This window comes from Gracilinanus agilis, chromosome 2 (assembly GCF_016433145.1).
Source record: "Gracilinanus agilis isolate LMUSP501 chromosome 2, AgileGrace, whole genome shotgun sequence".
Classification (NCBI taxonomy): Eukaryota; Metazoa; Chordata; class Mammalia; order Didelphimorphia; family Didelphidae; genus Gracilinanus; species Gracilinanus agilis.
The window spans coordinates 182387792-182403473 of record NC_058131.1 but is presented as its reverse complement, the minus strand read 5'-3'; the positions used below and the strand labels follow the sequence as shown (position 1 = coordinate 182403473).

Here is a 15682-nt window from a genome sequence, read left to right as displayed (position 1 = left end):
AACTAAAAATACTTTTCTATTTTTACAATGACCCTTAGTTATCAACTTTTATTTTGGATTCTATGAACCCATCAAGGGTTTGCTAAGAAGTTTGTATTCGAATGTGAAACTCAAAGGCACTCAACTCAGTGGTCACAATTTCCTGAGCTTAAGTAGGAAATAGGATCCTTAAAAAAATTGTTTTAAAAATATATGTATATATAGATGAGCACAGAATAAAAAATGCTTAATAAGTAATACTTGGTACACAAATAACATGAATAATAATTTAAGACTATACAGGATGCTAAAGAGAGACTATGGAAGGGAAAAGAACTGCCTTATAGAAGCAAAGCAAGATGAATAAAGATTCCTTTCTCCCAAAATAAGCTTCGTGGAAAGTGAGACTGATTATTTTAAATCCTAGAAAAATTAAAATAAAGGCAAAACAACACAAAAAAATTATCTCAAGTTGAAAAAAACAAATACAGTCCTCAGGTTAGTCTTTCAACTTCCCAAAGCACCTATGGGATGTGAAATCATTCAAATCAAAAGGACACAGACAAGAAGAGGACGGCAGAATTAGTAGAGATTGAATGATAAAATTGAAGGGCAGCTTTAAAGATGCATCATCAAATCTGTAGCCAGCTGTTCAAATAATTTCCTAGTTAATTTTTCATCCAAACAATAGAAAATTTACAGATATATATAACCAAAGTTCACCAACGTTGGGTTAGGTCACACTTTATCAAAAAAAGCATATATGTATTTAGTTTGGTAGAAAAATGTGGAATGTCCCATTAATCTTCAGTTCTTGTCTGCTAACGCTAAACAGAAAGCACAAGTTGACATTTTCATAGCATAATTGGGTTTGGCAGAATTTCTTGGCTTCAAAATTCACTTTCTTCATATATGCATAGAATTATACTGAGGATAAAAAGGAATTATAGGTATTATCTGCTACAGTTCATAAGGCCTTTCTCATCATTAGTCACCTTATTTGTGTATATCAGTAGGGCCATAATGTTAAAGTAGAAATAAAACATTTTCAAAGTGCAACTGTGTTCCATTTGACCAGATTGCTCAGTTTTCTGTATTCTCTAGTTGATCGCCACTTTCAGTTCTTTTTTCTGGTGATATATACAGGAAATTACAGCAGATATATAAAGGAAAGATGAGAAGTCTGCTATCCAAATTCATCACCACTTGTTCCTATATAAAATAAATTTGAAGTTGTGTTACAAAGTAAGTTGGACAGAAAACATAGTATTAATATTTTTAAGCTGAAAAGGTCAACAACAGGGTGAAGTTGAAGATACAAAAATGAAAATATTAGTGTCTACCCTATGAATTGAAAAAGCAATAGGAAGGCACTGGACATCTTAAAGCAGTGTGATGGAGCTAACGTGATCTTGGGCTAAGTTAATTGAGGAGTTCGGTGTTTTGATTAAGGAGGAGTGGTGAGAAAAGGTCAACAATTTCACCATATTCTGGGTTGGGGAAACTACATCTCAAATGGCAGGTCTAGTTTTAAGAAACACACTTTGAGATCCGGAGACAAAACACAGAGCTTCCAAAAGAGGACTTATATGAAGAGGTATCTGACAATTGTGTTGATGTGAATGCAACATGAATATTTATCATTTAACTCATGCAAGATACTGAAGCCACAAAGGATAAAAAAGAGCTTCCTCACTGAGCTTAACATTCTACTGAAGCTATATAATATGCCCCCAGAAAAGGACAGTATTTGGGGGAAGGAAAAAGCATTAAAAATGATAGAAGAATGTGTATGTACATGTGCACACATCATACACACACCCCTCGACTTGCATGCACACATATGGAAATCAAGAAAAATGTCATAGGAATGGCACCAGAGTTGAGTCCAAAAGAAGAGGTTTCCAAAGGCAGACAGAGCATGTGCATTTCAGGCATGGTGGCAGTCGACATCATGGTGCTGGGAGATGGACTGCTGAGTTCAGAAGTCAGATCAGAGGAGCAGTATGAAATAAGGTGGCGAGCACAGACTATACAAAGCATTAGTGCCTGGCTGAGAAATGTGTACTTTATCTCAGAGGCAGGAGGAAGTCTCTGAAGGTTTCTGAGTGGTAGTGATAGACAGAGATCTGACTACGAAGGTCTTCTCTGTGGTTTCATTTTCCATGGTCAACCCAAAGGCTGGAGGTCTGCCTGCAAAGCACATGAGGTCCTACAGCAACAGTGCTCCACTTTCACTTCCACCTCCTTTTCCCACTTTCACTTTTTAGGATTTCTTTTAGTGTGGCTGGGGAGTGGGAGGCTGCAGAGCATGAGCGGAGGGCCAGGAGTGGGGAGAGAAAGCATACACCTGTGGGATCAGCAAGTGTCTGCTTAGAGCCAAGGTTTCAGCTATTCACAGAACATCTTAAAATGTAATCCTTTATGGTTACAGGGACCCCACCATGCTTGGAAGATGAATTTGAGAAGGGAAACCTTTAAAAGCAAGAGGTCAATGAGGAAGTTACAATAGCCTCGGCAAGAAGTAACGAGGGCCTGAACTGGTGGCAAATGACAGTAATGGAGTCAACAAAGCCTCAAAGATGATGAACTTACGTGGTTGGAAAGATAGTGGTGCCCTCAAGAGAAACAGGGATAAATTTAGGGGAGAGAATGAGTTCTGTTTTGGACATGTTGAGTTTAGGAAGGTTAAGTCAAAATGTCCAGTGGGCAATTGGTGATATAAGCCTATAGTTGAGGAAAGAGTTTAGGGCTGGATATATAGTTATAGGAGTCATTCTGGACAGACATACATAACAGCTGAATTCCTGGGAGAGAATGAGCTCACTGAGGGGAAGAGAAGTGAGTAGGAATCAGCAACTTTGATTCTGCTGTTAAAATGGGAGTAGCCTCAGGGCTTTCCCACTTCCTTGCCACTGCCTCCTGATGTCTTCCAGGCCTTACCTTCAGCCCTTTAGAACTGGTGGGCCTTTCTAACTGTCCTGAAGCTGAGTTGTTCAATATATGTAGTCTCTTCAAATTAGAATGTAAGCTCAAGAACATTGAGACTGTCTTCACTTTAATTCTTCAATACTATAGCTTGGAACCTTGCAATAATTTATGCTTTTTCATTCATTCATTCATTCATTCACTCATTCATTCATTTAATCTAGGTGCTACACTCTGGGATGGACACTATTAAAATGTAGTGTTTAAAGGAGGGCATCCAGGGTGATGAAAATCTTCAAAATCATGACATATGAGGAATGGTTGAAGAGTCTGGTAATGTTTAGCCTGATGGGGGGAAAAAAAAAACCTCAAGGGGACATGATATCTGTGTTCAAGTATTTGAAGGGATGTCATATGGAGGAGTATTAGACTTCTCTCCTTGGTTTTAAAGAACAGAACTTGGAGAAATTGGCAAAAGATTTAGGTTTGAAGATAAGGAAAAATATCTAGAACAGAATTTAATTATTCTGAGATATCTTCCCTTTCCACAGATCTAGTTTTTAAAGTTCAGTTCCTATAAGAGATATTTTAATTCCTATCTTTTGAGATCTGCACACTGATCTTATAGAAAACATTCCTTGAGTGATATGCTTTCTGCGCAACTCTAAGAATCAACTTTCTATTAATGTAAATCATTAAACGGATTATTTTAAAAAGGAGACAAAGTCAACCTACCTGATCCTTTTCAAGAGTAAGTATTTGGTATCCAGTTGTTCTACTACAAATCAGTTTCCCACTACTATCAAGAGAGGCCAACCGTAGTCTAGGATTATAAAGAAAACATCCTTATCAAATAAATTGAAAACTAAGTCCCTTTAGTGAATTTTAATTTCAAATTTCTTTTTGAAACCTCAATTTCATTTACTACTTTTACCTTTACATCTTCCAAACAGTGGTGATATAAAGCCTTCCCATAAGACTTTATAGAACCAATTAATCTGATGTCAAGGTATAATTTGATTTCTTTAGCCCTATGAACTCCTACTATCATACATTTCTTGAGATGTTGACAAAATAAATTTGTGGTATCCATACAACTTACTTTTAAAAACTTGGTTGGAAGACTATGTCTCAATTTGTCTGCCTATTTCCTCATCAAAATATCGAAAAGTCTAGTAATAAAAGTTGAAGTTATCAAGGAAGTTTTGGAATTGAAAAGAATATTTAATTGTTCTCATATATTGCTCTTTATGGCTTTTGGTACCAAGGTATTATTAGTACAGAAGACAGCCTAATATCAATGCTACTGATGGCGAACTACTATATCATAAAGCTCTACTTTCTACTCATCTCTCTTATATTGTAGGATTATCCCTCCAGCAATTACAAGGTCTCTTGTATATAATGCAAACACCAAACACAACTAGTTCCACAGAAAACAGTTTAGGCACAACAATTTTATAAGAGGCAGTGAGTTGTACAGGGAGCTCAGCAAAGATCCGCCTTCCTGGGCAGACCACCTTGGGTGAAGTAGTGACTTGAGAGTAGAGCTGGGCACCCCCTGGCCATTTCTCTGTACATGACACTCAATGAAGGAGTGCTCTATAGGACAAACTTGTATTATATTCTATTGGTGCTTTGTCAGTTCTAATTATCGCCCCTGCCCCCATCCTACCTGAATGCTATATTTCTTCGAGGCTGTAAGCTGACAGATCCATTACATGGTTGATTCAGTGTGTTGCGTTTGAAAATAATATAGCGATTGGTGTATGTGACAAGTAAGTCGAAGCCAAAGTTAAACCCTGTCCACCGCCAGCAGTACTGAAAAAATACCAAAAAAGTGCTGTCATTTCCATTTTTGATGTTGCTAAGCAAGCCAACAAAAAATTTAAAATGTGATAAGGCTGAGATTGCTGCTATTCCTTTCCTATGACCCTTAAACTCCTCTCTTCCTTGTGTCCAACAGTGCATTCTGATATCCCATCTCCAAATCCTTCCACTCTCTTACCTCCACATAACTATTAATCATCCATAGATACTGGTTAGACTCATCTTTGCCAGGCTGTTTTAAAAGAAAAAAAAATAAACCTCTAACCAGAAACCTAAGATATGACAGCCCAGGAAGCCAAGAGGCTAGGAGGAAATGACCACCACTGACCATCAGATATTGCTTTCTTGATTTCTAAACACTTTAAATTCCAAATACCAGAAGATTGGTTAATCAACAAACACATAGGTGGTTAAGGAAAGCCTAGTCGGTTAAGTAAATTAGAACATGATACCAACACTAAACTCTGATGGTTCATCTTGACATGGATGACAAGGCTCTTCAGGCCCTATCAAGATTGAAATGCTTCCAGGGGCAGCTGGGTAGCTCAGTGGATTGAGAGCCAGGCCTAGAGATGGGAGGTCCTAGGTTCAAATCCAGCCTCAGACACTTCCCAGCTGTGTGACCCTGGGCAGGTCACTTGACCCCCATTGCCCACCCTTACCACTTTTCCACCAAGGAGCCAATACACAGAAGAAGTTAAGGGTTTAAAAAAAAAGGGGGGGGGCAGCTGGGTAGCTCAGTGGAGTGAGAGTCAGGCCTAGAGACAGGAGGTCCTAGGTTCAAACCCGGCCTCAGCCACTTCCCAGCTGTGTGACCCTGGGCAGGTCACTTGACCCTCATTGCCCACCCTTACCAATCTTCCACCTATGAGACAATACACCGAAAAGTACAAGGGTTTAAAAAAAAAAAAAGATTGAAATGCTTCTAGTATAAACCCAGTGATGGTCTTAGTATCTACTGTCCAAGGACCACCCTTTGCTAAATCTAGAGGCTCACTACCACAGGTTCAGACCCAGAAACTTTCAAAGACCATCTCCTAAGTTAGAGGGAAAATAAACCCAAATCAATGAAATTAAAGATTCTCAAAGTATGTTGTAATAATTTGAGACCTCAAATATAAAGGTGGAAAGCCTGAATCGTAGTACACATGTTCACAATTATAAATTTTAAAAGTGTAAATATTGTCAAATATTGCCATCTCTAAGCATAAGACCAGGGTAGCAGGGCCTATGTGCCAGCAAATTTTTTTTGAAGCAGAATCCTATACTATTTTACTATTAAAAAACTGGAAAAAGAATGTAAACAAACCACAACTGGTACTTACTTCACCATCCTTGGCAAGTTTTCTACCACACCTCATGCTATTTCCTTCAAGTTCCTCTTTATTAATTTCCTGAGGTCTAGAAATATATATAACAAATGATTTTGATGATGACAGACAATAGCTCACTGTGAATTCTGAAGTAAAAGAACAGAGAAACATATGCTACTAGATTTAAAGTATGAATTGGCCCCCAGTGGTAAATAAGAGTGACAGGGATACTATGATTTAATTAAATGATCTGATATATTTGTTAAATAAACAGCTTCATATTGCACATTGTGTTTCTCATTGCTTCCATTTCTATTCTGCTTCTACTAAGGCTCATATGAATCAGAGAAGGGAAAAACCTTCAAACACAGAGATATTACTAACAACATTATCTTGCATTGGTAAGAGATTAATCTTCTCTAAATTACTTTCACATACTTTCAGATTAAAAAGAAAACAAAAGGATAATTTTAGTCTCAAATGAATGAGAGCAGTACTTTAAAAATCTAAATTATTATTATAATAATTGGCACTTATATAGTGCTTACTATGTGCCAAGCACTATGCTAAGCACTTTACACATAATCTCATTTGATCAATAGAATCCTCAAAGTCTTTAACCTATTAATCTAAATCTACTCAAGGAAGCATGTTTAATTTCCTAGTAAATTTACACAGCAACTTCAAACAACAAAACTTATATATAATACCTAGTTTTAATAGTCAAGAATGCCATATGATAATACTAAAATTTTACCAATAAAACTAAACATTATGTACAGCTTGTGCCTCATAAATCATAAATAAGTACAAAACTCCATTATGTTATTGCCTCATTAGCCATAAAAGCACTTAAGAGCTTATTGTTGCAAATACAATAAAAAGCGAAATTAGCATTGTGGCTTTAGCTTTTTTATGTGTTTCAGTCTTATAGTCTAGATTCTTTAGTATAACCAATGTAAATCATAACTCATAGCACAGAAGGAATGGAGATTTAAAAAATCAAAGAAAATCTGATAGCATATACCTACCCCGTATCACTGTCTTGTTCTGCCCTAAGCATGGCAAACCACTGCTGCTTGTAAACAGAAGCCAACCACTCTAAAATTAAAAAATAAACATGGAGAAAGAAAAATTCAGGATTTATACATTTTTTAAAAGATGAGGAAACTAACACATAATCAGTCATCCAGTTAGTTTGCATTTTACAGATCCAGTACATTCAAAATAGTAAAGCCTTTGAAAATAGTAAAAGTTCTATGTGCAATCCTCCAATATACTAACTCAGAAAAGTTTCTCTTCTACCACAGGAGAGAAGTCCCTTATAGTGAGCTATTCACATTGATGAAATAAAAGTAGAGTCCAAGTGAAAGTATTATAATTTTGTTTTAAGGTTTATTTTATTTAAATTATTCGCAGAAAGAAGTGACAATTACACTTATTTTAAAAACTCTTACCTTCTCTCTAAGGATCGATACTAAGTATTTGTTCTAAGGCAAAAGGGTGATAAGGGCTAAGCAGCTGAGGTTAAGTGACTTGTCATGGATCACACGACGAGGACGTATCTGAGTCCAGATTTGAACCCAGGACCTCCCACCTCCAGGCCTAACTCTCTAGCCGCTAACCTGCCCCTAAACAAAATGTACACTTTTTATTGTTTGATTCAGCCTTAATTCTTCATACCTTGAAGGCAGACACTAGATTTCTTTTTGGAAGATATACAAATTCTAAAAGCAAGAAAGATTACATACACACATATATCTGTAATTCATATATTTTTGTCTTAGGTATTATTTCAGGATAATATTGTAATTAAGAATTTGCCTATTTTATTTACCATATTCAGATGAATACATCTGAGTAACTATTTAGTAAAATGAGCCAGTTCCAATTTAGCAAGGTTATTTAAGAATAAATGGGTAATGATTTTGTCACACTGTATTAGATAAAGTGAAATCATCAACAAAACCAGCATATTTTAAATAAATGAAACTTGTGTTCTAAATACTTTTTTAAAACATAAAACAAATTAAAAAATAAGAGCACAGAACTATGTGAAAAAACAAGACTGTGCATGATTGAAGTTTTAGTTTATCACTATCTGACACAAAAACTGCTAGGAAAATTGGGAAGCAGTATGGCATAAGCATGGACCAACATCTCAAACCATGCACTAGGACAAAGTCAAAATGTATACTTGATCTAGAAATAGAGTGACACAATAAACAAATTAAGGGAATGTGGAAAAGTTTACATGTCAGACTTATGGATAAGGGATAAATATATGAACAAACAAGATCTAGAGAATATTATGAAAAATTTTAATTAAATTAAATTAAAATTTTTTATTTAATAAATTAAAGTATTAATTAAATTAATCAATTTAAATTAATACAAATTAAATTTAAAAGATTTTGTATAAATAAAGCCATTGCAACCAAGATTAGAAGAGAAATAAATTTGCGGGAAAAATTTATAGCAAGTATCTGACAATCTTATTTCTCAAACATATAGAGAACTGAGTTAAATTTATAAGAATACAAAGCATTCTCCAATCAAAAAATGGTCAATGGATAGGACATACAGTTCTCAAAGGAAGAAATGAAAACTATCCAGTCATATGAAAAACTTATCCAAAACACTATTGATTAGAGAAATGCCAATTAAAATAACTCTGAGGTACTACACCTACCAGATTGGCTAACATGACCAAAAAGGAAAATGATAAATTCTGGAGAGGATGTGGGAAAATTGGGACACTAACACACTTATGGTGGAACTGTGAACTGATGCAACCATTCTGGAAAGCAACATGGAACCAGACTCAAAGGGCCACAAAACTCTACATACCCTCTGACCCAGTAGTATTACTCCTGGGTCTATACTCCAAAGAAATAAAAAATAAGGAAAAGGACTCCAGATAAGTTTTAAATAAAGAAAATATTTTTTCTACCACTCAAGGAAAAAATATTTTAATCCTTTATCATTTCAGGAATACTGTATCAATCAAGGTGATTGACAATTTCTGGTTTCCTCATGATTTTTTTTTAACTTAAGTTCTAAATTCTCTATCTCCTTTCTCCCTCATCCCTAAGAAGGCAAACAATCTTGTATAGACTTTACACATGTTTCAATATTAGTCGTTTTGTGGACGAGATCTCAAAAGAAAAAAAAAAGTGAAATACAGTACACTTTGATCTGCTTTCAGATTTCCTCAATTCTTTCTCTGAGGGCATTTTTTCATCATGAATTTCTGGAATTGTCTTGGATCAACTGTATTGCTGAAAATGGCTAGGTCATTCACAATTGATCATCATACGATATTGCTGTTACTATAAACAATGATCTCTGGTTCTACTCAGTTTATTTTTGTATCAGTTCATGTAATTTGTACCAGGTTTTTCCAAAACCATCCTGCTCATCTTTTCTCGTAGCATAATAGTATTCCAATACAATCATATTAATATGACCTTTTAAAAATTGATGACCAGGCTCTCTACAGAATCACCCATCTCATCTCAAGGGCCTCCTCTATGTGGTTTCTCAAAAGGCTTGGATTAATGGAATGTGTAACAAGCTGAAAAGGCTTTAAGCTTCACTGACTGGACTCTTATCTGCTGTACAAAGACTGATCTAGCTAAATTCAGAGGTTTATCGCCAGACTACCTGTAGCCTAACACATTTTTTAGCCATGGGAACTGTCAAAATAATCTACTAAGTATTTGTATGGTAACATAATTTCATTCTTTAACCAGTAGACAATGTATATTTCTAAATCAAACAAGAAGGCCAATATTTCTCATAAAGAGCAAATAATCTTGTTTCTCTTTAAGGTTCTCACCATTAAACTTTAATCATTTAGATCAAATGTTGTTGAATTAATAAGCATACAATTCCTTTTGTCAAGATCCTAATTAATTCAATACCATCCCAACTGCCAAAAGTTATTTTGTTGAATTAGAAAAAAGAATAACAAAATTTATTTGGAAGAACAAAAGATCAAGAATAACAAAGAAATTATGAAAAAGAAAAAGGAAAGAGATTGAGCACTACCAAATTTTAAACTGTATTATAAAGCAGTAATGATCAAAACTTTTTGGTACTGGCTAAGAAATAAAAAAGTAAATCAATGGAACAGAAAAGGTATACAACAAACAGTAATAAAAGTTTATAGTGGGAACAGCTGGGTAGCTCAGTGGATTGAAAGCCAGGCTTAGAGATGGGAGGTCCTAGGTTCAAATCTGGCCTCAGACACTTCCCAGCTGTGTGACCCTGGTCAAGTCACTTGACTAGCCCTCACCACTTTTCTGCTTTAGAACCAATACACAGTATTCTGAGACGGAAGGTATGATTAAAGAAAAAAAAAGCTTATAGTAACCTTGTGTTTGACAAAAATAAAGATCCAGGCTTTTGGAAAAAGAATTCACTATCTGGTAAAAATTACTGGGAAAATTGGAAAGCAGACTAGAAGAAAGTATAGATCAGTATCTTATACCATTCATTAAGGTAAGATAAAAATGGATACATGACCTAGACAAAAAGGGAGAAATCACAATCAAATTAGAAGGGAACATAAAATAACTATCAGATTTATGGACAGGAGAATAATTTATGACAAGAGATAAGAAGTAATGAGAGGTAAAATGGATAATTTTGATTGAATTAGAAAGGTTCTGTACAGATAAAACTAATGTGACCAAGATAAGAAGGAAAACAGAAAATTAGGAGGGGAAATTTTATACACAGTTTCTCAGAGTTCTTGTATCTAAAATATATACAGAACTTTGTTAAATTTATAAGGGTATGAGTCATTCCCTAACTGAAAAATGGTCAAAAGATATGAACAGTTTTTGCAAATTATAGAAATTAAAGCTATATATTGCCATAAGGAAAAAAATGCTCTAAATAATTATTGCTTAAGAGAAATGCAAATCAAATCAACTCTGAGATATCATCTCGTAGCAGTCAGATTGGCTAAAATGATAAAAGGGCAAAAAAAGATAAATGTTAGAGGTATACGGAAAAATAGCGACACTAATACACTGTTGGTTAGACTGTGAACTGATCCATTGTGGAGAACAATCTGGAATTATCCATAGAGTTATAAAAGTGTGTATTCCCTCTGACCCAAAAGAACTGCTATTAGGTTTGTTTCCTCAGGTGATTGTGGAAAAAGGAAAAGAACCTATATATTCTAATATATTTATAGTAGTTCTCTTTGAGATGGCAAACAACTGAAATCTGAAGGAATATGAATCAATTGGGGAATAACTAAACAAGATGTAGCATATGACTATAATGGAGTACACTACTGCATTGTAAGAAATGACAAAGTTAATTTTAAAATAACATGGAAAGATTGAAGTGAAAAGTGCAGAACCAAGAAAACATATACAACAACAGAAATGCAGTTTAAAGAATAACTTGTCCATCTCCAGAGAAAAAAGTGCTAAAAATAGAATCAGGAAGATATAGTTTATATATGTAGATATAGATATAGATATAGATATAGATATAGATATACACACACACACATACATACATGTATATGGTTGGGGCAAATGATGTCCTCTCTAGTGCAGGGAGAGTGGGAAATACCTGGGAACTTTACTGTAACAAATAAATTAATTCTTTTTTAAAAGAGCTTGACATTAGTTTTAAGTAGCTACACTTAAAAATAACATCCTGTATAAGTAGAAATTTTGGAACTACCACGTTTTGTATATATATGGCTGTAATTCTACGCGTCTTCCCCCTCCCTGCGCAGCTAGGTTAGCTCCCTCTTTGCTCTAGCTTTTTACTTTCCTTTTTACTTCAAGTTATTATTAATAAATCTTATACTTGGAGTATTTGAATATTAATTTTAATTCTCACAATTTGTCCAACCACAAAGGGATAGAATTCTTAATTTTTTTAAGAGAAAAGATAAATTTTGCAAGTCACTTTTTCTCCTGCTGCCGCTCTTGCTGCTGCCCCACTGCCTTGAGCTGCTGCTGCTGCCACAGCCCACATTGAGAGGAGAGCTAGCCCTCTCCCCATGTGAGTTCACATGGCTCTCCTAGACCAGACCCTCCTTGCCTTCCACATAGCTTTTTTCCCATGGAAAGGTGAGATCCCCAATCCCACTGGCCGCCTCATGAAGATTTTCAAGCCTGCACCAGCTGTTTTTCAGCAGGAGAACAGTGTGCAGAAAAAAAAACCTGCGCTATTCAGTCCCTTCTAGTTTTAAAGCAGATTTTTTTTTTTTTTAAAGCTGACTCTAGTTTTTTTTTTGAGGGCAGATAGCCCAAATCAGTGGATCTCAAGTCAGAGTTTTGGGAAATAAGCCTCCTATTTTTCTGTTTGTTTGTTTTTGTCCTTTTTCTCCTTACCCAAAACATAAGGGTAGTCTGTATTTCATATTCAAATACCCTATTGTTCTCCCTGAAAATTTGCCCTTAGGGAAGAGGGCACAAAGGAATAGCTTTTAAAAGCCCTGGCAAACACCTGAAGGACTTTATCTTCCAGTCAGGGTCCTTTTATTTACTGTGTAAATAAAATTCATTTAGCTTTTTTTTTTTTTTGAGGAATAATACTGTTACAAAGCAAGCTTGAAACTCTGAAAGAACAGTTTCAGTTGGTAAAGCTAACAACAAGTGCATATTGGCTCTGTTTAATTTTTTTAATGGCAGTTTATATTTTCATTGCATATTTCCCATTTTATTTACTTCTCCTCAAGAATATGCAGCCTAGCTTGAATTACAGACCAAACTGGAATATTATGACAAAGTTTTGAAAATCTTAAATACTATCAACATGCAGAATGGAGATTCTTCCCAGTGTGTGTATGAGGAACTCTAGAGCTGAGACAAAAGGAACCTAAATGGATGATAAATACTGGGGAGGGGAAGGAATCTTAAAATAGATTTGGAGGTTTATTAATGTCAACTTTCTGAGTTTTGTTTCCCCTCCAAAATAGTGAAGAAGCCTATTAGAATTGGAGAAAAGGATTTTTGAATTCACTATTTGTACCCTTTTTTTAAAGAGGGTCTTCAGAAATTATTTTAGATATCTAGCAGCATCTGGAATTATATATATATGTATATATATGCATATATATAAAAATATATAAAATAAAGAATGTTGAATTAAAAAGAACAAAATAAAAGTTCCTGCCAGAAAACTTTTATATAAAGCATGATGCCAAAAGTAGCTTCTGCATCATATTTTAACTCTTCAGTTTAATCTACTTCCACCAGAACAATCTAGATTCTTGGTGATATTCTTGTGATAGACCCCAAGAAGGTTTTTATGAGCAGTATAAAGGTTTGTGTTTTTTCTAGGCTCTTCTGTAAAATTTTGGAGTGATGGCAATAATACTTTTGTTAAAAATGCCTTGCCAAGGTTGAAAGATTGTCTGTATCTGTAGAATTTGTGACAAGTATCCATGAGTTCAAAGGTTTTTAAAATTTCATACAGCAAATGGCTATATAGAGACTCATATAAATCCTACATGATAGAGTTTTTGTTTGCTATTACCATTAATCGAGCTATTGTTAATTTTGGGAATTTTTTATTTCTTTTGCCAATTGATTCATATATCTCATAACTCAGCCATGAATCCCTGAGTGATCCCTGTGTCTGTTACCATCCTCCTCAGGGGGGGACTATGTTATTGTTGTGAACTTTGATTTGAATTTGAGCCTAATTTGGAACATAAGGCTAATAACTCCCCGAATCCAGAAGGCGAATTTTTTGGAGAAGGTGCCATGAAAATATCTGCAGAGATCACACAATGCACCAAAAGATCCAGAGTGAACTTTGAGATGTGCTAAACTATGAACTATGGGGGAGGGGAAGGGAGCGTTAAGTGCATTTGTTTTGAATGTATACTCTTATGCCAAAGGGGACTGCCCCTAAATTGGATTTTTGTCAACCTAGCAATCATTGGTTTTGTCCTCTTTTCCTTTTATCCACAAATTACTGCAGTTTATAAGTTGGGTTATGTTTAAAATGATCCCTTTGGTGAGCCTGGCCTCCCAAAAGGATCACAGGGGGGAATGTATAAGTGGAAATTTTGTACCTTTGAACTATGTTCCCCAGAATTCCTTTAGTATTTCCCAGAATTCCTTTAAATCTCTCCACCACATTGCGTGGTCATGTTTTATATATAGTTGGCTGTAACTTTGCCTCCCTCTCTTTTCCTGCATGTGCAGCTGGGCTGGCTCCTTCTTTGCTCTAGCTTTTTATTTTCCTTTTTACTTCAAGTTGTTATTAATAATCTTATTAAATATAATACTTGGTGCATTTGAATATTAATTTAATTCTCACAATCCAAAGTAAAGGAAAAGATGTTGGAAATTTTTCATCTAATATTAAGCCCTCAAAGAAACCAATCTTAATTTTATATACTGTTCTTTGTGAATCATTTATTGAAATTTATTCCACTATCTACTATTAGGTTAAAAGAATTTTTATATACTTCAAGCAAAATTTCAAGTATAAGTCTAAATAATGTATTTAAATTATAAATTCTTGCTATGAGTCGATGATTCATATTATGTTTAAATTTTTATGGCTTTTCTTAAAAAAAAATTAACAGTAACTCTACATTACTCCATCAACAGGGCCAGGAATTAGAAAATAAATGATAAATCAAGATATAGTAAATGGTTTAATATTGATTCATCATTCTAGGTACATAAAAAAAGAGTACAATGGGCCATACTGTAACCATTATAAGTATAAAAAAAGGCAGTACATTCCCATAACACTAGGTAGAAATTAAAAGTTTCTGCTAAAGCTATAATTAGGTACACAAACCCAAATAATTATATAGAAGAATTTCTTTATAATAGCAGTGCTGAGGATAGGACTAATATTCACCTTAACTGTGGTTTCAAGTTTCTCTTATATGTAATTAATGTGTTTCGAAAGAATTTGTAGGACATCTTACACCATGTAATCATGAATTATTTTATAATGAAGCCTACAATATTTTACACATTATAAGAATGCCAGGACAACAATGTACATTACATAAAATTTTAGGATAAAACTTTGGATATAGGCTTAATGATACATATAGGGGTAAACGGAGATAGGCTAAGAAGTGGCAGTTGGAAATGGCAAAAGAAAAGGCTTAAACCTCCCAGATGGTTTGTGCATATGCCCTCTAATGAGATACTAACACCTAAGTATTAAGTAATTATTATGACATATATTAGGTGAGTAACCAAAGACTTTTTTTTTCTGGTTCATGCTAGTGAAATCTTCTCCTGTATATTAAGAATGTAAAATGGTTTTCTGTTGATTGGTTGGGGTGGAAAGGATGACACAAAGGTAATGGGAAATTATTTACATAATATTTTTAGAATGAGCATTTATCCCTCGTTTGTGAAGAGATTTCATTATGTTGGGTGTCCTAAGCTCAAATGCTATATTTAACTTTATTTTCAACTTGAGAAAATAAAACTGAAAAACAGTCACTTATTTTCAACTTCTGGACCACTTTTATCCTTTTATCACCCCATAAACTTTCTGAATGTGGAAATTCCCTGCATTAATGTAAACTGGCATTTATTCTGAAACATACAGACTTAGGGAGTTGCTTAGGGTGCTGAAAGGTTTAAGTGAACTTACCCAAGAACACA

General features: G+C 34.7%; 1 protein-coding gene across 1 annotated transcript in view; it reads right to left on the bottom strand.

Moving 5' to 3' along the window:
* Positions 1–434: 434 nt before the first annotated feature.
* Positions 435–15682, bottom strand: part of GMCL1 (germ cell-less 1, spermatogenesis associated) — a 30119-nt gene continuing 14871 nt past the window's right edge. Inside the window, exons 10-14 of the mRNA XM_044663585.1 lie at positions 7082–7151; positions 6063–6138; positions 4583–4728; positions 3643–3730; positions 435–1191 (exon numbers count right to left, since the gene is read on the bottom strand). Coding sequence (XP_044519520.1) covers positions 1063–1191; positions 3643–3730; positions 4583–4728; positions 6063–6138; positions 7082–7151 — 509 coding nt within the window. The 3' untranslated portion in view covers positions 435–1062. The remainder of the gene's footprint in view (positions 1192–3642; positions 3731–4582; positions 4729–6062; positions 6139–7081; positions 7152–15682) is intronic.